General features: G+C 39.3%; 2 protein-coding genes across 10 annotated transcripts in view; one reads left to right on the top strand and one right to left on the bottom strand.

Annotated features, from left to right (window-relative positions):
- RAB27B (RAB27B, member RAS oncogene family) overlaps positions 1-14,752 on the top strand; it is a 168,132-nt gene extending 153,380 nt beyond the window's left edge. For all 3 annotated transcript variants that reach the window (XM_081079006.1, XM_081079008.1, XM_081079007.1), the window contains 3 exons: positions 4,266-4,369; positions 7,194-7,317; positions 8,370-14,752. In XM_081079006.1, the coding sequence (XP_080935132.1) occupies positions 4,266-4,369; positions 7,194-7,317; positions 8,370-8,559 (418 nt within the window). In that variant the 3' untranslated portion in view covers positions 8,560-14,752. The remainder of the gene's footprint in view (positions 1-4,265; positions 4,370-7,193; positions 7,318-8,369) is intronic.
- Positions 14,753-18,949: 4,197 nt separating this feature from the next.
- Positions 18,950-23,754, bottom strand: part of CCDC68 (coiled-coil domain containing 68) — a 218,982-nt gene continuing 214,177 nt past the window's right edge. For all 7 annotated transcript variants that reach the window (XM_081078109.1, XM_081078108.1, XM_081078103.1 and 4 more), the window contains one exon: positions 18,950-21,630. In XM_081078109.1, the coding sequence (XP_080934235.1) occupies positions 21,573-21,630 (58 nt within the window). In that variant the 3' untranslated portion in view covers positions 18,950-21,572. The remainder of the gene's footprint in view (positions 21,631-23,754) is intronic.

The raw sequence follows: 23,754 nt of genomic DNA, 5'->3' as shown, positions 1-23,754 counted from the left end.
TTCCGCATAGCCTTTCTGCCCTATGCCATTTGACTGGCTTTGTTCTTTAAGATTTTTTTTTTCAATCAAAGTTTATTGGGATGACAGTGGTTAGTAAAATTATGTAGGTTTCAAGTGTACAATTCTGTAATACATCATCTCTATATCACATTGTAAGCTCACCACCCAGAGTCAGTTCTCCTTCCATCACCATATATTTGACCCCATTTACCCTCATCTACCACCTCCCGACCCCCTTTACCCTCTGGTAACCACTAAACTATTGTCTGTCTATGAGTTTCTTCATTTGTTTGTCTTGTTCCTTTGTTGCTTTCAGTTTCATATCCCATATATCAGTGAAATCATATGGTTCTCGATTTTTCCTTTTAAGATTTTGCTCATGTCACTCATTGCCCTCCAGCTGGAATGTTTTGCTCCCTTCCCACCTTCCTTGAGCCTCTCCTTTCACCAGGTCTGGCTCATATCCCAAGTCCTCTGTGGGGCCCTTCTGGAAACCCCAACTTAAACCAACTTCCTTTTTCTTCTGGACTCCTATAACACCTATTATATACCACCTTGTAATAAGGCAAATAGTTTACTTTTGTCTCTAACTGCCGTTCCTTGATTCACTTATGACCTTCTCACCCCAACAAAACTGTCAGTTTTATAAGGGCTAAGACCATGCTAGATTTTTTAGCATCATCTCTGGTACAGTGTCCAAGACAAGAGATACTCAGTAGACAGTGGTGGTGATTGCTTAGACCTGGAGGTGCCATACCATCATTTGATGAAAATATATGTCTTTGAGATACAGGGTTTCAAAGTGCAAAAGACCCCAAGCTAGTGAAGCTTTTCAATGTTAGATTAAAAAAAAAAATTGGCAATAGATTGTCAGAGGAGATATTTAGAAGGCACATACCTCCAAATTCTGTATTGCATGTCTTAGAATGTTTATGCTTGTAAACACTTCAGTTTTTGAAATGCATCCAAAATGTTCTCGCTTTCAGTGAGTGTAAATGCCAGGAGAGGTGCCGGGCCTCTCTGTTAGCTTTTTTGACTGTGAATTCCATTTACACACATCCTTCCACACGGCTGGTTCTTCTGAAGTCATTCCTCACAAGAATCTCTGTTCATATGTCAGTTTTGTTGTCACAAAGATGTATGTTTTATAGACCAATTTAATTCAAATTTGAAGAAGTAATATGAGAAAATGTGGTTCCCATATGTCTTTGCACATGATATGTCAGCCTTCCATGATGGCAGGCTTCTCTCATCTGTCCTCTTAAGACAGCTGCTCTATAAGGGAGATAGGGAATACTAGGGTGAATCTTGGGAACACTGCGGTCATTCACCCCCTGAGAATTTTCCATTCTGTAAATATAAGGTGTAGCTAAGCAACAAGATAAACAATGCCTCACACCTCAGCAATGTGTGAGGCATCTGGCAGCGTAACCTGTATAAGATAATGGTTATTGATAAAAGTGATATAATGGAAAGGAGGAAAAAATAATACCTCTTATGTAAGCCTAAAGGATGCAGAACAACAGCCTTCGTTCCCAGTGAGGGAGAAAGAGTGATCATATGACCCTGGGGTATATTTCTTTTCTTTTTTTTTAACGGGGTCCTAGCTTTCCCCACCCTGGGGACAGAATAAGGTTGGTGGGTGAAGCTAGAAATCAGATCTTCCATCTGGAGTAAATCCTGGGAAGAATGAGGCATAACAAGGGTACTGAGCAGACTGGTCCAGTCGGTGAGCCTGGTCCAGAGCAAGAGTATCCTATGCACATTGCTGTCTATGCAAAATTGTTTGCCCTAATGTGATCCATAATGCAAGCATATTGCTAAGTAACTTTATCATGTGCTGTGGGCAGTGAGAGGGGGACAGGCAGTCTTGTCCTCAAATGAGACACACACACACACACACACACACACACACACACACACACACAGTCTTAAGAAGAGGACAGAGAGCTGGCTGTTGTGGTTGAGTTAGCCACGCTATTGTGGTTGAGGAGGAGATAATTTTATGAGTACAGCTAGTCTCCAAAGAGAAAGAATCATTCAATAGACATACTATAATCTTTGTGAGCTTCCAGTGACTGGAAAGAAAAAACCCACCAGAAAAAATTGAGTACAATTTTTGGTATTTCATAATCATAATGATTATGTCCTACCAAAGAAGTTCTAATTTGGAAATAAGTACTTGTTAAAATATCTCTTCTCCCTGCTTTAGTATTCAAAGTATTGTTCTCTATGGAAGTCATGTAAATCTTTAACAATTTTATGTTCTTTCTCTTAAGTTGACAAACATTTAGTGGGCTAAATACTACATCCAAGACCATGAAAATGTAATGCATAGCAAGTTAGAAACATAGCTCCTTTCCTCTGGGAGCTTACAGTCTAGGGTGGAATTTGGACAAATAACAAACAATTGCAATCTAGCTTAGGACAGTAACAGGAAAACAAAGTTTTGATAGGCAGGTGTTCCAGAAGGAGACCATAACCCAGAGGTGGGTGTTGGGAAGGTTGTCTGGGGAAGTGGTATTTACATTAATACTGTTATATATATTCTCATACACAATGTATGAGTGAGTCTTATCCAGACCAAAGGGGTAGGATTAAGGCAAGGTTACCCACAGAAATAACAGCATGTGTGAAAACCCAGGTGAGAGAGTGAACGTTCTAAGAATGAAAAGAAGATTAGTATGGCTGTGGGTGGTCCAGAGATGAATCTGGATAGATGAGCAAGGGTCAGTTGGTGCAGAGCCTTAAACAGCTTATTCAAGAGTTCAGTCATTATCTTAAGAGCAATGCATCAATATTAAAATGTTTTCAGCAGAGGATTTACATAATCAGTGGGAAGAAACCAGGGAAGGGCAGGGGGTCCCAAACAAAACTGGAGACAGGAAGCCTATTGAGAAGGCTGTAGAAGTTATCCAGGCAAAAGATAATGGGTTGGAAACTAGGGTAGTGGCAAGATATGTAGGTGGACAGAAATGCGAAGGTCAGGATGTATACAGAAGGTATTGTTGATTGTATACAGAAGGTGAAGGAGAGAGAGAGTGTGGTCAACCAGGCGTATGGTGATACCACTGACAGAGAAATCAGGAGAGATCCGTTTGGTTTTAGACAAGTGAAACTGGAGGTAACTTAGTTTCCTCCAAGTGGAAATATCCAACAAGTAATTGGGCACACGGCGTGAAGGCAGGAAAGATCTAGACCTATGTATTTGGGGTTCATCTTATTGGTGATATTTGAGCCAGGGAAGTGGATGAGATTATCCAGTGAATACAAATAGAGTGAGAAGGGGTTCGGATAGAACCCTGAGGAAACCAGAGGATCTACAAATAGGCTGAAATAGCAGACCAGAAATTGGGATATTTACGAGAGGAAATGATATCCTTCTCCATTTCAAAGTTATGTGCCTTTCTAAAAACTTATTGCCAAATGTACCTCTTTGTCAGTATAACCCAATTTTCTATGGTCCCCCTGTGTGGTCTCTGGTTTTGCCCATTCCTGATGTTGAAAGGGTCTCAGCACATCTTCAACTTCACTGAGTATATTGGGTGGAGGGGGTAGGATCAGGGGAAGGACACGTGACTGAGTGTATTCTTCAAAATTCTCCATTAGAGATGAGCGTTCTTGCATTGTCTTCCCAACTACTAAGTCTCTCTGACCCCCCTCATCATCTTCCTCTTTCTCCTTTCTTCAGTGTCTCCTCTGTTCTTTAGGAGACATGAATGCCACTCTTTAACCCCAACGAATGTTTCTGAAAGAGTTTTCTTTCCAACATGCTTTTTTTCCCTACAAAAGAACCCTCGTTCCAGTTGCTAACAAGTTGTGGTTTTCTGCATGTGATCACAAGCATTCATTTTCAAGCTACCACGTGCCAAACTTTCTTCTGGGAACAGACAAGGAGGATTGAAAAGTATAAGTTAAAGTCCCAATTCTAAAGTGGCTGACATTTTAATTGTGGACCATGGGATGCCCGTGAGCCAACAAGACAAAGAGTCCATGGGGCTGTGTAAGCAAGTGTGTGACTGGATGTTACAACCTCTGTGTCTGAGTGCTATGATGGAAGGTAAAGACAGCACATGGTCTGAAAAAGAATTTATAACCAGATGTCCCTTGTGCAGTCTTCCTGGGCAATATTCCATTCTCTAGGATAATCCATAAGGAACGCCATGGAGATTTCATATCGAAAAGGGAAATAGTGTTGTTTGTATTGTCACCATCATATGTCTGTGGACTAACTTTCAAATCTATCCCCTGTGATTTCTTGGCAGATTCCGGAGCCTCACCACTGCATTTTTCAGAGACGCTATGGGTTTCTTATTAATGTTTGACCTCACCAGTCAACAGAGCTTCTTAAATGTCAGGAACTGGATGAGTAAGTGGGACCAAGTAACTTGTGTTAACTGCTCTGGGACCCAGCAGTTCTATTTGCTTGTTTGCCTCACAGAATGAACCCAGATTGGGTACCACAGGTTCTCCTTGGGCAGTGAGGGATTCAGTGTTTCCTGCATCACCTTCAAAGTGGTGTGTATCACCCAGGGTGGCTTGGCATTGCATTTTCCTTTGACACTCTTAGAAGAACCCTCTGGGTCTTCATAACCATCTGCATTTAACGTCTTTATTACTGTGACTGAAAGGCCATTAATTCCACTTGTCCGGTTAGTCTCAAAGGACTTCTTAGAACTGTGTGAGCTCCCACGTCTACTGTATCTAACCCGGAGAGGACAGAGAAAAACAGCTTCCTGGGAGGTTACACTGGCACCTAAAATGTGTTGTCCTTGCACCTGGGTTAACTGATGGGTTAGTTAACTCATGGGTGAATTAGGTGAGAAACTACTCCAGAGCAGACCAGCCATGGGAAGAGAAGGTACAGTATGTCCATCGGCTCACAATGAAATTTTCCTTTTTTCAAAAACTATTCCAATGTGAGGAAGCCATGTATGAAAAAAAAATCTATACAATTTAGATAAAACATGAAGTTAAAAGCCACCTAATCAGTTATAAAATCTAGATTAATATATGTCAGCACAGAAGAGTAGAAGTATTTGATTTTTATTTTTTAAGTTAATATAACACTAATTGCGTTTTTTATTATAAATGCAAATTTTGATACTAAAGGTATATACGTGTAATCCCATGGGGCTGGTGATAGTCTTGTCATTTCTAGATTTGTCAGGGCTGTCTGTGGGCAGAGTGATATATATACATACAGAGGGTGCCAAAAAATGTGCACACATTTTAAGAAAGGAAAAAACTGTATTAAAATTACACTGACGGGAACCACTTTGAGCACCACTTGTAACTGCAGAAGTCAATGTGACTTATATTCATCTTTTGTTATCTGTACGTATTGAGTATTACAATTTTAATAGTTTTTTCCTTTCTTAAAATGAGTATACATGATTTGGGCTCACTCTGTACATATAAATTAGATTATGTTACTCCCCTGTCAAAGTCCTTCTTTTTGGGACCTCCTATCTCACTTGGAATAAAACCCAGAGTCACTCACCCACCCACAAGGCCATGGTGATCAGGCCTGAGACTGCTCTCTAATTCACTCTGACTCTGCTCAGGGGCTTCCAGCCAGAAGTCCCTGCTGCTGTTCTGAGGAGGACAAAAGCACAGTCCTGCCTTAGGCTCTTTGTCCTTCTGATTCCCTCTACCTTGCTTTCTCTTCTTTTACAGTGTATGCAAGTTCTTTCATCTGCTTCACCTTTTTGTAAGCTTTGTTTATCTCTTGGGAGGAGCCTTCCCTGAGGACCCCATCTAAAATAGTACTCTTCATTACTTTGTATCCTTTCGATACACCTTATATTTCCTTCAGTCACTGCCACCACCTGACATTACTTTATATTATGTATTTCTTTGTTTACTTGTGGTTTGGATGTGAGCTCTATGAAAGTGCAGACTTTGTCTGCTTTGTTCCATTGCAATAGCCCAACTCCTGGATATGCATCTGGCACAGAGTAGATAATATATCATATATATTGTAATATATATATATTGAAATATATATATATATATTTCTTATTATTATATGTTATTTATTCCTAATAATTAATATATAACTGCCTTAAAGTGAGCTCAATAACACAGTTGCTACCATGGGGGAAAATATCAACAAATTCTGACTTCCTTAATTGTTTCTCTAAATAAGTGTTTATCCTAGAATCTGTCTCTATTGCCTTGTATTATTCTATTTCTTTATCCAAATTTTGATGTTATTATTATATTCTGAGGCAATAAGGAGATGATATCATTAGATTCTTTCAGAGAATGATTTATTCATCCTTTATTAAGGCAGATGAGACCCTCCCTTGTTTTTAAATTTTTTCAGAAGGATACTGTTAAGATTTAAGATTATTAATTGCCATGTCTAATAACACTTTAATTTCTAACACCAGATAATTGGTGTTGTCGGGTAAGCCTTTGTCTTATTCCTTGACAAAGTCACACACAGCATGCCTAGAGATGGATGTTAGAGGTAATCCCTATAACTTGGCAAACACAGGTTGACAGATTCTTATCATTTCCTTCCTTCCTTCCTTCTTTGTTTCCTTTCTCCCTTCCTTCCTCTATTCCCTTCCTTCCTTCTTCTCTTTCCTCCTTCTCTCTCTCTCTCTCTCTCTCTCTCTCTCTCTCTCTCTCTTTCTCTCTCTCATCTCACACACACACACACACACACACACAGTGAAAAGAGAAAAACAAGTTACATATCTTAAAATTGTTTCTACATGAATTTGTGGTGGTTCAAAAATGCTCTGCTTTTCTAGAACGTGATATCACCTTGGACTTCAGGGCTTGGAAATGAGGCCGCCTCCTAAAGGAAAGAGCAAACTTGTGCACTGTAAAATCATGTTCTATGACCTCCACTTCTATTGGCAGAACAAGTGGTATGAAGCTGGATATCCATCTCGGAGGGCTCTTCCTCGGATGGAGAAGAGCACTGATGGGTGTTCACATAGAGGCTTCACATACCTTATTATCAATCTTCATAATCTGCCATTTATGAGGCGTTATCTCTATTGCACAGATGAGGAAACTGCAGCTGAGAAGAGTTAAGTAATTTGGCTAATACAACATAACTAGTAAGCAGCCAAGCTGGAGATGAACAATTAGGTTAGAAATCTGATATGAGCAGTCATTTGACATCACTTGTTTATAACTAACTTGCTGGTTCCATCTGCTTTCTTTCTAAGGCCAACTGCAAGCAAATGCTTATTGTGAAAATCCAGATATAGTATTAATTGGCAACAAGGCAGACCTGCCAGACCAGAGGGAAGTCAACGAACGGCAAGCCCGGGACCTGGCTGACAAATACGGGTAAGTTGGTTACGTGGAGACGTCACCTGACCTTGCACACTGCTGCTTAGTAATGGAACAGGGACACAAGGTTGATATGAGGAAAAATCCTTGATTTAAGAACCACGCATGTGTGAAAAGATCTTCCAGAGGAATGAATGTGACGTTTTAAATCAATTGCTTAGTAACAATAGCAGCTAACATTTACTGAATACTTATTATGTACTAGCAACTGTTCCTAGACTTTAACTCATTTAACCCCTCATAACCATATGCAGAAGATCTAAAGTGAGGAATTGAGGCATGGAGAGATTAATGATTGATGGAAAGCAATATAGCTGGTAAGTAGCTGAATTCAACCCAGGCAGCCTGAGATCAGAACACACACTATACTCTCCTGCATCTAAGTTAATAGTTGCAAAACTCTAAAGAATAATACCTGATGTGGATGTAGTATTGCAATCCTGTTCCTACATAACTTAAATGACAGATTAACAAAAATCTAAAACACCTCCTGCAATTAACTATAAGTTGACCTCCAAGGCAGACCTTGTCATTATTTTTTAAATTTAAAGCAGTTTCATCACATCTGCCAATTTTTACTGAAGGATTCTCCTTGAGAACTTTAAAAATGTACCTGTATTATTGAAACTTTTGATTCCAAATAAATAGACTGTATTCACATGAATATTCCATTCAGTGCCTGCTTAATTTCTGAATCAGATTTCTAGGTAATTAACTGGGAGGAAAGTAATATTGATCACCAGTTTGGGCGGTTTTACCATCTTAATTGAAAAAAAACACAGTGATAATGCATTGGCTTTAAATATCTGTATACCGCCTGTATCAGTTTTCTTGCCTGTAGTATGGTTACTCTCACTCGAATGAGCAACCCACCAATTTTTACTCACTGAGAAAAACCAAGGATGCTTTCCAACTCGGCCAGCAAAATCACGATTATTTTACAGTTCCTCAGCCAGCCATGTTTTTGCATGTGTGATTCTTTTATACATTTTGTTGTATCTTTTCTGATTTCTTTCTCTCAAAAATATTTGCCATCTCTTCTATGCTAGTTTACCATATTTTGAAACAAGTGCAGCAACTGGCCAGAATGTGGAGAAAGCTGTGGAAACCCTTCTGGACTTAATAATGAAACGAATGGAACAGTGTGTAGAGAAGACACAGGTTCCCAACACTGTCAATGGTGGAAACTCTGGAAAGCTCGATGGGGAAAGACCAGCAGAGAAGAAATGCGCCTGCTAGACTCTACATAGTAACTCATCACCAAGAACCCCACTCAAATATTACTTCCAAAAACAGTGACAAACCACAAAAATTGTTGTTGAGTAGACCATGCATAATGGCATGTCTTTCTTTTTCTGCCTGAAAATCTATTTTAAGAAATCATAATAGTCAACAGTGTTCAGAAAGAATTGACCAGTTGTTTCTGTGGCCCCTTCAAATAAGATCAAAGATTGTCTAAAGTGAACTCACCATTATGGATGCCTAATTTGTTTTTCTTACAAAGAAGACGAGTATGTAAAACAGTGTACAAGATGAAATCAGTTTTAACTTTTAAGTCAGAACAAAAACTATCGTATCATGTTGGAGAAAGGGATAAGCTACCAAAGGGAGAACACAGACACATGATTTTTTTTAAAAAAAAGATTAGGTTTACTTCTTATGTAGAATCTGATGCATACTTTGAGGTTTGCATTGGGGAAACGTATTAGCTAAAAATGGATACACAATAAAGAATTCTTAATGGGTCACTAAGAATGGTATGACTGTGCACTCCCCATGAGCTGTACTAGGACTAAATTAGTGATGAAGTTATGAGAGGATGAATGTCAGACTTCTGCCAAAATGTAGGAGACTGTGTAATAAAAATAAAGATTTTTATATTCTTATTACATGGCAGATAGACAAGAACAAGATTGTGAATGACAATGTACACGAGAAATGCCCTGGGAGAAAAATCAAAGTATGGGAACGTGGCGTTTGGACAAATGACATTAAATGTAACTGTTACAGATGTCTGGAAGAATTACTTAGCCAACTTTCACTCAAGCCAGTTAGAAGTTGACATTATCAGCTGGGATTAAGAGAATCTAGAGGTTTTCATTTCAAACAAAATTTTAAAAATTGGTTCAGTGTGCAGCTTCACATTTCATTTTTCTTAGCAGATGGTGATAGTCACAAGGAAAAATTAAAGATTGCTGTTTATTAAATATCTCTTTTAAAATGCAGTCAAGAAAAACTATTTAGCCTTAATTTTTTTAGATACACTTTGCTGGTGATATGAAAAAAAAAAGTGACTATTAATTATCGTTTTTTTTTTTTAATTTACAAAAGCATTGGAAACTCTAAATCACATTTCTCCTCTCCAATCCACACCCACCCCTGGCTTTGAATCAGTTGCAAAAATACATGTGTGTCACTTAATAGATCAACAACTTCAGAATAATGATGGATCAATTTTACGGTCACTCTGAATTTTCATGTCATTAATTACATCAAAAGTGGTGATAACTCATGCCATGTTACAATAGATTTAGCATTTGTTTTTATTTTGCCTAAAGCAAAATGCCCATGGTGGATCTATCATTCAGGGTTGGTCAGGAATAGAACTCATTTTATCTCACCATAATTTGGGTTAATCACTTAGGCTTGCAGATGATTTTCTCTTTATTATGAGCATATGATTTTTCGACAGAATAGTTCCTCTTAGTATAAAATTTTGCCAATTAAACTTCATTTTTCTATCGCTGTGCATGTTTCTTTTGTTAAGTTACAGACATTGGAAACCCTAAATTCCCCCCCCCACCCCCACACACACCTTTTCCATCTCACACACACACCCTTGATGTCTGCCTACCAGTCTCCATCTGGTATTGAATCAGGTTTAGAAACACAGATCCAAGGGACTATTTACAATGTTCTTAGGGTTGACTAGACCCAGAAATGTGCCATGAATCAAAGAAATCTGCAAGCTTTGAAGGGTTAGCCCCCCTGTGGAATTCTCAGTGTTCACTGCCCAGTTCCTCTGGCTCTGCAGCACGGTGCCAGCCTCTAAGATGGATCATGCTTGGGTATTCCCACCATGGTGTTTTTCTCTACTATGCTCTTCCTGACTGCAGTGCCTGTGCCATGAGAATGGAAAGCTATTCGCTAACATCAAAGATGTTTCTCCTTGCAGAAAAGTGAACAGAAACAGTGTAACTATTGCTGTAGCAAAATTTGGTGAACTTCTGTGGTCATTATATCCACTTCTTATTTGGATTCAAATTGTGATATCCCCTGCATTTCCAGAATAGGGAATGTTTAACCTTTTTAAAATCCTCAAGGTATTCTATTTTGGATATGTCTTTTTGTTTCCATTTATTTTCCAGTTATATGATTGGTTTACTTAGGCCAAGATTCTGTCATGGTCAATTATTTAACAAGCATTTATTCAGGATCTGTTTTAAGATCGTTTGATAGTTGCAGCTGAGGTTGATAATGCCCATAATTACAGAACTATGCCTATACAAATAACAATTATTGGGTGATAATCTCCAGAGAAACAAAACTTACAACACATAAGCAAGTTAATTTAAAATAGTATTCTACTTATAAATACTTCATCTAAAAAAATATTTTCTGTCAAATTTGACATCTGACCCCAAATTCCATGTAAACATTATTAAAAAAATTACTCCTCTCATTAATTCACAATTTACTCTGTATTATTTACTGTACAGTTTCAAATAGATCTGGAGTCATGAAGTATACAGAATGCTTTAAAGAATTTCATATCCCCTTCACCCTGCAACAGCATGTAGTTTTAGCCATGATGTGTTCTGTTACTGATTATTTCCCAAATGCTCTAGTAAACCAAATTGTATTTTGGAGGACTATTTAAAATGTACATGAAATTCCTTTCCAGTATACAAACCATTTCTAGAGTGTTTACAATGCTTTAATGTTTACATTGCTCTAACCCAGTGCCTCGGATAAGTCTGTGACCAAATTTGTCTCTCACCATATAGCTCATTTCCTAGACTGTCCTATTCTAGAAAGGTCTCACTGAGACACTAACACAGCTAGAAGTCTTTGATATCTTAAGCAAAAGGAACAAGGCCATTATCGGAATCTGGAGATTATTACCACCATCTGATGGTCTTGTAGCTCACTTCTCATGGGGTAAGCGTTACATGAGACACTTAACTGTGATTAGAGACAAAGTTACCTTTTAGTGTCAAAAAAGAAAAATCCTTTGAAAAAAATGCATCAAATATAGTTGAGGGAACACAATGTTTGTCTTTGTGTGATGAGGGTGACAAGTCCCAAATTGGCAGAGAAAATGTTAAATACTGAGAGTTGAGTTTGTGGGTCTCTACGTAAGAATTTAAAAATTCTTGCAAGTCATTATTCTAGCCAGTTTGCTCTCATTTCTATATTATCAGCTATCACACTGCAAAAAAATTCAAAACCAGCATTTGCCAAGGTAAATAGTTTACCTGCTGTTTTTAACCAGGTGGGCCATTCAATGTTTTAGTGGGTGTCTTTGTTATGCTTCTAGTATGTTATTCTCTGCCAATCTGTACAGGTTGCATGAACTGGGCCAGAGTCCTTTGCTCTCTCCTTTATAAGAGAAAGAAGCTTGACCATAGAGAAATACATAGCTACATTAAAAAAATAATTACAGCCAAAACATTCTTTAAATTGTAAATTGAGTTCACTGGAAATCAACAACTTTGATGAAGCTCACATATATTCTCACTAATGGGGTGACTACAGCAGTTAGAAAGAGAAACAATACATGTAATAGATAAAGTGTTCAACTAGGTATAGTATATAATCTGGAAATTTATGTTCACGAAACAAGATTGTTTACTATTCTGTATCTCTCTGTTCAGTGGGAAGAAAAAAGTACATATATTTTCTCAATGTGTATCACACTAAAACTTTGAGGAAAAATCCTCATCCATAAGAATGTCAGAGTTTAAAACTCAACCTTAAGAGAAATAATATTGAAGTGTTTGTTTCCTAAGATACTGAATAACTCTTTAAAAGGAAGTTCTGAGAGCAAATGTTAACCAAAGTGGTTTTAAAAAGTTTTCTTTCATCCTCTACTAACAAGCTTTAGAACATTAAGAGAAGTCTAGAATATTTAAATAGTTTAGGAAAAACTGTATAATTTTTTAAAGATGCCAAGATGCTGTTTATATTTGAAAAAGTTGTCTAAAAATTCACCAAAAACTATATTTTTTTCTTGATCTTTGACCAAAATGATATAAACCTATGTCGGGGGAGAATGCTGAGCTCTTATACATGAAGAGTAGATATAGAATATCATCTGAGATAAGTGTTGTCTCAATGCTTTATAAAGCCATGAAAATACTTGTCTCATAATGTAGAACTGATAAAAAATCATTCTTAGGTATATAGGGAACTTTATAAACTTACTGCTTTAAAATTCTTGTGTGATGACCCAACCAGAATGATACTGTTGAGCAAGAACTATAAAGAAACATAAGAGTTAAAAGTTGTCTAAATAAAGTTCTTACATATGGCAGAACATGGAGAAGGTCATGCTCAAACTTACAAGGTTGACTTTTTTAAGTAGGAAAAAAGAAGAGTTTTTGTAACTAGATCCTTGGCAAATATTTATACATCACTTTTTTCTACCAAGTAGAGAGGATTATATCCTTAGAACTAAGGTAATAAAAATATTTAAACACCAAATATTATTGGCATCAAAATTAACACATATTGTTTATTTGAAACTCATTTTCTCATAAATTGGAGTTGTATCACAAAGACGCTTTTCTGCCAAGCTCTTTTTACCAATGGTCTATGGTTGAGGGACTTTCTAACTTCTTATATAGAAAGAACAAAAACAAACAAACAAACAAAATACAGTGCCAAAAGGGGATTATTTTGAAGGGTATCATCTTTGTTTTTTAATTGGGGAATATTGGGGAACAGTGTGTTTCTCCAGGGCCCATCAGCTCCAAGTCGTTGTCCTTCAATCTAATTGTGGAGGGCGCAGCTCAGCTCCAAGTCCAGTCGCCGTTTTCAATCTTTAGTTGCAGGGGATGCAGTCCACCATCCCATGCGGGAATTGAACCAGCAATCTTGTTGTTGAGAGCTTGCACTCTAACCAACTGAGCCATCCGGACGCCCAAGGGTGTCATCTTTTGAAGAAAAAAATATACAGATGAATCATCTTTGGATTGAGTCATTTGAATATTTTCCGGTTCCTTTCCTTTCCCACAGATACTGAAAGTCATGGCTAACATCCCTCAGGTGACTTGGTTTTTAAGGATCTTTAGCAAATTATGTAGGAGATGGCACATCTGTCCTTAACCGAATGGATCCCTTATTTAACCGGTGGCTATTATTCTTATGTCTGTTGGCACATCAAAATGGTATTCCTAACAATATGTAATAACATATACTTATTCTTAGTCTTCTATTCTCCAGGTTATTTTTTCAAATGCTCTTTCAGAGGAGCGTAGTATTATAGAAAGGAAAGTGTCCAGAACAAGTTGGGGACTGTGAGTATGTTATGAAATATCTTAGTGGCTTCTCCTCTTATGGGACTTATAAACCCTGCATGCCTCACAGGGTTTGGGTCAGGCTCAATGGCAAAAATATAGAAGAAATTAGTTTGTAAGTCATGTTCCATGTCATAAGCGGATACTATTATCACAAGCTAAGGACTAATACAAAAAAATCACAGTCATAATTTAAACCACTTGTTGTGAAAAGAAGTGTCACAACAGGGACACAGCTTGTTTTAATATATGTATTGGAAGGTACCAATGGGTAGTCCACTTCAGGTTGTTGTATATGATTGAAAATGTTTAATATACGAGTATCTTGAGTTATTGAAAACAATATGAGTTCGATTTCGTTTTGTATGTCAGCTTGTATTTCTTTCAAGAAGTCCAATTATATTCTAGATAGTATATAACAACTTGGTCAAAATCCTCCTTGTACAAATAGGGCTTTTGTGTCGATAGCCTTGTAAAAGATACTGACGGTATCTAAAATTATTTAAGAAAAGTAAGTTATCGTGCTTAATGTGTCCACAATAAACAATGTTCTGATGTAACATTGATGTGCTTCACTGTATCCCAATGGTCTATCTTCAAGTGGTTTCATCGTCATTTTTAGACTAAGCACGATTCGATTGTTTTGTCTGTCTTCTATACACATCTGTTTTGTCTAGTGCTATGAATGTTACTTAAAACTTTAAACATAGAGTTTTTATTCTGTATACCCCTGAATAGACTGTGGTGCCTGACGACCATTGTTAGGTCATTATTTTGTTGTACCAAAGTTCTAGTGACTTCAGAAATCATAGCATCCAATGATTTTGTGGTGTCTAGGTTTGAATACTACGGTTGAGAACTGTATTCAGTGATTGTTACTGCACACTTTTCAAATAAAAATGCGTTTTTATCAATTATTTTGTGTAGTCAAAGCAACCTTATTTCTGTAGGGTGGGTGGGGAGCATTAAATTGGTATTAATATGAAACTTGTATCACGTTAAAAAATGATATCCACCTGAAACTAATATGTTATGCTCATATGTCAATTATGCCTCAACTGAATAAGAAAGGTATCCATTGGGAATTAGGAAATAAGAAGTGAATTTTGAATGATACATTTATAAAATTAGCAATTAACATGCTGAAGCATTCTATAGTGCATAAGTCCCTTCACAACCTATTTCTTTCCCATAATACAATGTTGAGGCAGGTGGCTCTCCCTTAGTCATACTGGTGAAAGGACCAATGTTCAAGGCCAATTCAAGACCACAACTATACAGTTTCTTTTTAATGTTCATGTACAAAGGCTGCCTTGTTCCCAGAATTGCTTTCCCTCCATATGTTACTTAGATAGGTGTTGCCAAGATAATGATGAGTTTTTAATTTAAACATAAACAATGCTCCCACTGCAAGCAAATAAATGCTTGGCATCATTCTCTCAACTTGACTCCGCGGTAGCATTACTGTTGTTTCCCACAGGCAGAATCTTTTGCCTCCTGGCTTTATCTTAAATAATTCCAGATAAGTCATTAGGGACTTGCTTTTCCTAATGCTTCATTGGATTTTTGAATAGTCATAATGTGCCCCATATGGAGAGAAAAATATAGACTATTTTGACATTCACTGTCTGGAGTTATAGGGTATCTCGTTTTAAAACTGCTGGCAGGGTGGCTCAGGTGGTTGGAGCGCCGAGCTCCTAATGCTGAGGCCGATGCTGAGGCCGTGGGTTTGATTCCCAAATGGGCCAGTGAGCTGTGCTCTCTACAGCTAAACTTGTGAACAACAGCTCTCCCTGGACACAGCTCTCCCTGGAGCTGGGCTGCCACCAGCTGCTGCATGCTGCTGTATGCTGCCGTGGGCTACCGTGTGCTGCCGTGAGTGGCCGGCAGTCAACAGATTGAAGCAGAGGGGGGAGGGGAAAGAATAAATAAAAATAAAAATGTGCCCTACTCTGTGCCAAAAAACAAAACAAAAACTGTTTGCAAGGTCTCAAGGTATTATTAGTCATAGTTCTCTATACCAAGGAATTTTTCATTTCTAATCTGGATTGCTGCGATTTATGGAGAAAGAAGAGTTATAGTAGCGTGTGAGCATTGCTGTCCTGTTAGAAACTTATTTAGAAGACTCACATCATAGAGGAGGAAGCCAACACACCAATTATGATTTGACTGAGGCTATGTTATAGGTACTAGAAACATTCTGTCATAGTAATCAAGTTTTTGAAATTATCATAGCGGTGGGGACAGAGCCAGGAGTGCAGTTTCCAGGCTCTCAGCCTCACATAGAAAGGTTCTGGCTCAGGTAGTAAATGGCCATCAACTGTGATCAGATGGCCATCAGCTGTGGCTAGTTGGCCGTCAGCTGTAACCCGTAAGCCATTGGCCACTAAAATAACTGCCGTGGCTACGCTAGCAGAAAATGGGGGCTAGCAAGAAGATGGTGGCTGAGCTAGCAAGAGCGGATTGGATTGAGCTACCAAGTGATGTGGTTGACAGAGAAGTGGACAGCAGGTTGTGGATCGTGTGTCTCCTGCTTCCTGTGTCTCCAACCCAGCCGCCAGCGAGAATATAGTGGTAAGACTCCCCTATCTATGGCTCCGTGGGTGTTCCTTTTTGGCCTTACCATGTCCTGCATTCTTGTGTGGGGAGCGGGAGCTGAGACCCTACGTGACACCCCACGTGACACATGGCGCAGTGAGCAGGGTACAGTGCCGGCCAAAGCTCTCCAAAGAGCAGTGGAGCAGTTTGTGTGTATGAACACTCAGTCTCAGGAGGATAAATAGGAGGAGCAGCTGCTAGAGAGCTGGACCCCCATGGAGGGGTGGGAAGACGTGGATGGTTCCCCAACCAGCAAAGGCCAGAGAAAGCGAAGGTGGTTGCGGCCCTGTGGGCTGGGAAGTGCTTGCTGAGGCCCTTACCCCCAGGTTGCGGAGGACTTGGAGCCCTTGCCCTGCGGAGAAGGCACACAGTGTGAGGCTAACGCACAGCCCTGGCGAAGGACTGTGGACTATGGGGAATGGGCTCCATCCCTAATTCAATGGACAGCTTGACTGTTTGCTTGGGAACATACCACCATGTAGTGGAACTGGTGGATGTTTGCTTTTGTGTCTCAACCGGCCGCCTTCAAGAATATGTGAGAATCCTGGCTGTGCCCAGAAAGACTGGTGGTACCCTGAGAAAACCTGCTGGGTCCAGGAAGACTGACTGTGCCCAGAGAGAGTGGTGGTGCCCTGAGAGGCCCTGGCTGTGCCCGGAGAGACTGGTGGTACCCTAAAAAGCCCAGAAAATCTGACTATGCCCAGAAGGAATGGTGTTGCCTGACAAACCCTGGCGGTGCCCGGGTAGACTGGTGGTACCCTACGAAGCTCAGGAAGTCTGGCTGTGCCCAGAAGGACTGGTGGTGCCCTGAGAAACCCTGGCGGTGCCCGGGGAGACTGGTGGTACCCTAAGAAGCCCAGGAAGTCTGGCGGTGCCCAGAGAGCCTGGCTGTGTCCAGGATATTGCATTCACCTCCAGGCTCCTCGCATAGGGCCCCTCGCAGAAGACGCTTGTCACGTAGATTGTGAGGAGAGACCCTATAGGGGTGGAGTGTGGGGACCGAGCCAGGAGTGGTTTCCAGGCTCTCGGCCTCATGTGGAGAGGTGCTGGCTCAGGTAGTAAATGGCCATCAACTGTGATTGGATGGCCATCAACTGTGGCTAGTTGGCCGTCAGCTGTAACCAGTGAGCCTTTGGCCACTAATATAACTGCTGTGGCTACGCTAGCAGAAAATGGGGGCTAGCAAGGAGATGGTGGCTGAGCTAGCAAGCGCGGATTGCGGTTAGCACGGCGGATTGCAGCTAGCAAGTGGGGTTGGTTGACAGAGAAGTGGACAGCAGGTTGTGGATAGTGTGGCTCCTGCTTCCTGTGTCTCCAACCCAGTCGTCAGCGAGAATATAGTGGTATGACTCCCCTATCTATGGCTCCGTGGGTGTTCCTTTTTGGCCTCACCATATCCTGCGTTCTTATGTGGGGAGTGGGACCAGAGACCCCACATGACACCCTGCATGATAACAGCTTTGGACCATTTTCATAGATCTCTAACACTCTTCTTTACCAAAAGGTTAAAAACAAACAAAAAACCCAACAAGGTTAACAACAGAAGACTTCAATCTGTTTGATTCCCCAGAGACATTTACATCATGAGCTCATTCACTCATGAAAAAGTGAACAAGAAGGAGTGACTCGAAGTCATGCTGGTGCATATGTTGGGTTGTGAATACACAGCGCCTTGCTCCCACTCTTGAGTAGCCTCATGAGGCCCCTTCTCCTGACTTCCAAGAGCAGTTTCTTATGAGTCCTTTAGGAAAAGAGGGTAGGTCAAAATGAGACAATGCAACTGAACCTGTTAAGAGCAGTTTTCTCTACGCCTTCCAGACAGCATGGGCTTTCTCCATCCATTAGGGAAACATAGACAAAGGAGGGGATTGAGATACAGATTCCCAAAAGTCATTAGGTTACCAGAGCTCAGCATTCAAAGAAAACCGGGAGGAAAGCTTACAAATCAAATAAAAAAGGGAACGATGTATACAAAGGAAATATGAGAGCATATGCTTCCTGGAAAATGAGTTAGACAACATTAGGACTTATTCTTCACCTGCCAGTGCAGCTCATGGGCTGGCTAAAGCGTGCACACCTGGCCTGCCATCCTGCGAGCATACACACCCGTGCTTGACCTCCACCTGGGCTTCCTCTTCCACCAAATAACAACTCCTTCTGGCTGCTTCCCTACCTTTCTTCTCATCTTTGTTTAAATACTATCTTCAAAGACAGAGGTCTTATTTAAAATTACTGTCCCATTTAAATGACCAAGCTATAGTTCCCATAGTTTCAGTTATCACCCGATTTAAAATTACAACCACAGCCTTTCATCTTTGGTAACTCCAGATCGCAGAGTCGATTTTAGTTTTCTTCACAGTCAAGGGGATATCTCTGACTACAATTTGTTCTATCTGTCCATTGACTAAAGCAATTGACTTATTATGAATTATATTGTGATAAACAATCAAATAAAACTAGTTAATTCAATTGTGCATAATTTTAAATGTAAAAAGAAAAAACCAAAATTTCAAACTGTGACATTAATTTTCTTTATTTTAAGGCATATTATAAGCAAGTATTCAAAAGATATATCAATTGTTTAAACATTTGTTAATGATAAATTGTAACTATATAATCAACGTGAAACTAAGTTTCTTTTCATTTCCCACTTCAAGGCCCCCCTCAGACCTTCTTATCCAATATATTGATTCGTATAATTATAAATGGAATTACTTAGACTATGAACTACTGTTTCTTTTCGTGTATTTCCTGTGTGGTACCACTTTTAGACTAATATATTTCTCCACTGTAATCATTCATCACTCAGAAATGTTTATTTAAAAAAAACATTTCAAATGATAAAAGGTGAAATGATAAGGATATAGGAAATAGTCTGTATACGACAAATAAATGATGCTGCCAATGCTACTAAAAAGATACTTTTGTATTTGGAGAGTTCAGCTCTCTTTTGCCTGCTGAACCTGCTTATTCTTATTCCGAGGACATCCAAAGACCATTGCAAGTGAAGCTGGAGACCCCATGAGCAGGTCCTACCTGCTCTTCATTCAGCTATGTACTTCCATGTTCAAAAATGAGCATAGTGAAACCAAAATAAAATCCAAGAGTGTCTTTCCATTTTCCATGTTAGACTACATATTCTAATGGAAACCATCCAGGTTGTTAGGTTAGTTAGATGGGGTCATTCCAAAATCTCATATTTATTACAATCGAGAATGACGATTGAGGTCTGAGAGGAACCTAAGTGATCTATGAGTGAAAGGTGAATTCGACTACTACACTGCAAATACTTGAAGCAAAATTCATGATCCCAACTTCTCTACAAATGTGCCTGAAAATATATTACCAAAAAAATCTTCAATGTGGCATAAAGTCATGAGAAATAAATGTAAAATAAGCAGGTTTTTAGTGGGGAAGTTTTTCTGAACTAAGTTCTCATGAGGGTAGTCCAACAGGTGAAAGGCCGCATATCTCAGCAAAATATTTACTTTCTTAATAAGTATTGTTTTTAACTGTCATCCACACAATAATACAGAGAGCCAACAAGGAAACTGTGTTTGTTAAAGTAGCAAAAAAAAAAAAAAAAAAGGCATTTCTATTGCTGGGAAATACCTCAGACTACCAAGTAAGCAGGTAGAAGGAAAATTGATAGCCAAGTCAAAAAGGTTCAAATCCTTCATCCATAGTTAGCAGTGGGGCAAATTACTTAACCACTCACAATATCCTCCCCTACAAAATGGGGATAATATATGACCTGCTTCTTCAGGTTGTTAGGAGGAATAAAACAATACAGGTAAAGCACTTAGAATTGTTCCTAGCATAGATTGACTGTGCCCTAAATGTTATTAGACAGCTACGACGTCAAAACTACCAAGCAATAAAAATAAAGTATGAAACACACATAAGTCATGTAACGTTCCAAGGATTACAGTACTTTGATGACTTTGTAAATACATTACTGTGTCTCATTTGCACATCTTTAAATATTTCATAGATAATACTGACATTTCACGTTCTACACTGACAGGTTTGAAGCATCTTTCCTGAGAAAATGTAGTTATACTTCAGAGAGGATAATCAAAAGGCTTAAAGTAATTCGACCTTTCAGGTGAGTAAGTTCTCCCATTATTCCTTTAGTCGACATGCCTTCTGCTTTCCTGAGTGTCAGTAGGTTTGCGTTTCTACAAGTTAGAGTTTGGTTTTACTCATAGCAATCACAAACCACCTGTAATGAACGTCTGTATCAAAATTTAAGCACACTTTCACAAAAGCACTAGACATAAAACTCTAATTCATGAATTCAGATTCTTCCTGGTTGCAGACAACAGCCACTGTTCCTTTGAAGCCATAATATATACATTTTGTGGAGGTATGAGCTCATGGCATTATGTTCCAGTCTTCCCCCGTTCTCCCAATATTTTCCTTAGATAACATAATGAATATTGAAAAGAAAATTAGTCACAGAGTCTCAAAGTGCATTTTTGTACTTATGTATGGGTTGCCTTAGCAACCAATTTTCAATCCTAACTGAAGAACAGTGGCTTCCTAAGGTGTTGTGAGGCAGCCATGATTCTCAGCTTTTGGACCGACGGGTGAGTTGTAGAATTATCTAAAAAGAATTTTCTGATGCCCATAATTCAGTAAAGAATAACTGTCCCACTTAAGAATAGGTCAGGAGGTTAACATACCTCCTGGTAAGGTATTTATTATTCTCCAAAAGTCAAATTTAAAATGTAACCTTTATTCATAGGCATATACATTCCTCCTTCTTATTTATATACATAACAACCACTATCAAAAGGTCAGAGTTGACAACATCAAACCATTCCTTTCAGCAAAAGTCTACAAAGAAGATTCAGATTTCTTTTTTAACTTTAAAGAATTCACGTTGCATCATGGGAAAGTACCTGGTCGCCTCACCCGTTTAGTAAGTTTTAAAGAAAGAGTTCCCCCCATCAAATGAATACTGGTTTGATTTTCTGGAATGTCGTCTTCTTGTACAGCTACTGATGTATAAAATATGCCACCTAATCAGGCCCAGAGCCACTTTAACATGCAAATTTAGACTATGTTTCAAGGAATAAATAAGACCCACATAATGACCGTTGTCATTCAGATCTTCAGCCAGCCGGCTCATTTCCGTAGCCTAATCAACATCACATAGGGGGTACTGCCTTCAGTCTTCAATTCACTGTAGAAAAGACCACAATCAGGAAAATTGAGCATATTAAACAGAAGTGATATAATTGCCCTACCACCACCATTACCATCTTTACCATCTCCATACCACCAACTCTGGACTCACTGCTTTCATTTGAGAGCCGGCAGGTAATTTATTGATTCTGACTAATTCCCCATGAGACACCATCAAATCACATTGTGGTAGCCTTAAACTTATGTAAATTCACCTAAGTGTTCTAGGACTACAGTGAGGGGAAGTGAGAGAAGGTTAGAGCTTGTTGTCTGCCATTCCAATCAGTGAAGATTTGCACCAGAGTGACTTGGAGATGGGAAACAAATCACCTGTTCCCTTAGGACGTTTTAGTTCTGTGGGTTTCTCAGAGTTTGAACTTTTCTCCTCACTGTGCATGCACATGCACACACACACACACACACACACACACACACACACACACATATATGTGCATTTTTTGTTGTCTTTGTTTAACACCATGACCCCTAATCCCCAGCAAGCTACTTCTTCTGGTGTTTTACTGAAGAAACATCTATATGTTTTCTTGGGGGGAAAAATTTATTTATTTATTTATTTATTTTTGTACTTACTGAGAGATGGCATGGAAATATATTTTATGGGTGATTTAAGGGATTTGCTGAGATTTGTCTTTAAATGTACATGATTTTTTTTTTCTAATGGCTACTCTTATATTCCAATCTCTCCCTAGAGTTATAATTCCATTGTATGCTGGTGAATCCAGACTTACCAAACTATACTATCACTTACATTCTCAGAGCAACCCATTGGCCATATTTCATTTTGCAAACATAAGACCTAGCATTATATCATTAATACCAGAATTTCTATTAAAAAGATCATAAAACAAAGGGCATATCCTGTCCAATTTCCCTATTTCAATTAGAAAAATTTCCCATGCAAACTTTCCCAAGTCATAAAAAGAAAATAACTCTTTAAAACCAAAAGACCTTTAACAATTCATTAACTGTAACTAAAGAATTGGCCACAGAGGTCATTCATTCTCTCTCTAACACATCCCTTCTTTATCAGCCAGAGTCTCAGCATTCACTACTGGAGTAGTTACAATATGGAGACAATAAATTGCTCAGTCCTCAACTCCACTCTGGCTCCAGGGTCACAACAGCTGAAGTTGTCCAGGATGCCTCACCATCCCAAGGGAAATGGTATCTGGTAAGGGAGCAAAATATTGACCATCCTTCCTTCCCTTGCAGTCATGTTTTGTCCTTCTGTTCTAAGCTTTTCTTCATCCCTCCCCATGAGGTGACTACTTCTCTCACTGCTTCTGAAATGTGGCCATTTCACTTCCCCCTTTAGTACTGCTGAGGCTTACTTTCTCCCTTTATTAAAAGCGGCCCGGCTTTGGGCTAAAAAGTTGATAAGGTAGGGTTATGTCAGTAGAAAGAATAGGGCCGTGGGGGAGTGGGGGGAGGAAAAGAAGGAGAAAGCAAAGGGAGACAAAGGAGGAAGGAGATGAAATCCTGCTTAAGAAAAGGCGCAGCCACCAGAGTGGCTGGAACTAGATTTCAGTGGCCAAGAACAGGTCCAAGACGCTATCTTGTCCCTCAAGGTGAACTTGAGCTAGTTATAAAGGAGTCTAGTTATTAGCATTGCGGCAGGGAAAAGCACCACCCGTATGTCGCCATGGCAGTTCCCACAAGGGCGAAATGAGGACAAAAATCCCTCCTCATGCCAGGAAGGGCTGGTCAGTGAGAACTCGCCTAGGAACACCTATAATGTCACCCCTAAAACTTAAATATTTAACACCCTCATTTTAGAAGGAATAAAATCCTAAGCCTCTTTGTTCCTGGGGCAGTTGCTTTTCTCCTGGCCTGCCTGCTCCCGCTATTTTGGGAATGTGCTATCCTACATCTTTTAATAAATTCACCACTTGCTTTGCTTATTTGGTGCCTCCTTGAATTCTTTCCTGTGACGACACCAAGAACCTGTTTTCGGGCAACAGTAGCATCTGGGGGCCCAAAGAGTTCAGAAGACTTGATTCATAATGGTTTCCTCTCTAGTCTCTAATTACATATATCATTAGCAACATGAAGCACCGTTTCAAAGGGTTCTGAAGAAGGAGAGGATTCCAAGGGAATTCCT

The sequence above is a fragment of the Rhinolophus hipposideros genome (genome assembly GCF_964194185.1).
Source record: "Rhinolophus hipposideros genome assembly, chromosome: 17".
NCBI lineage: Eukaryota > Metazoa > Chordata > Mammalia > Chiroptera > Rhinolophidae > Rhinolophus > Rhinolophus hipposideros.
Note: the sequence above shows the minus strand (reverse complement) of the source record. Positions and strands in the feature narration are given on the sequence as shown.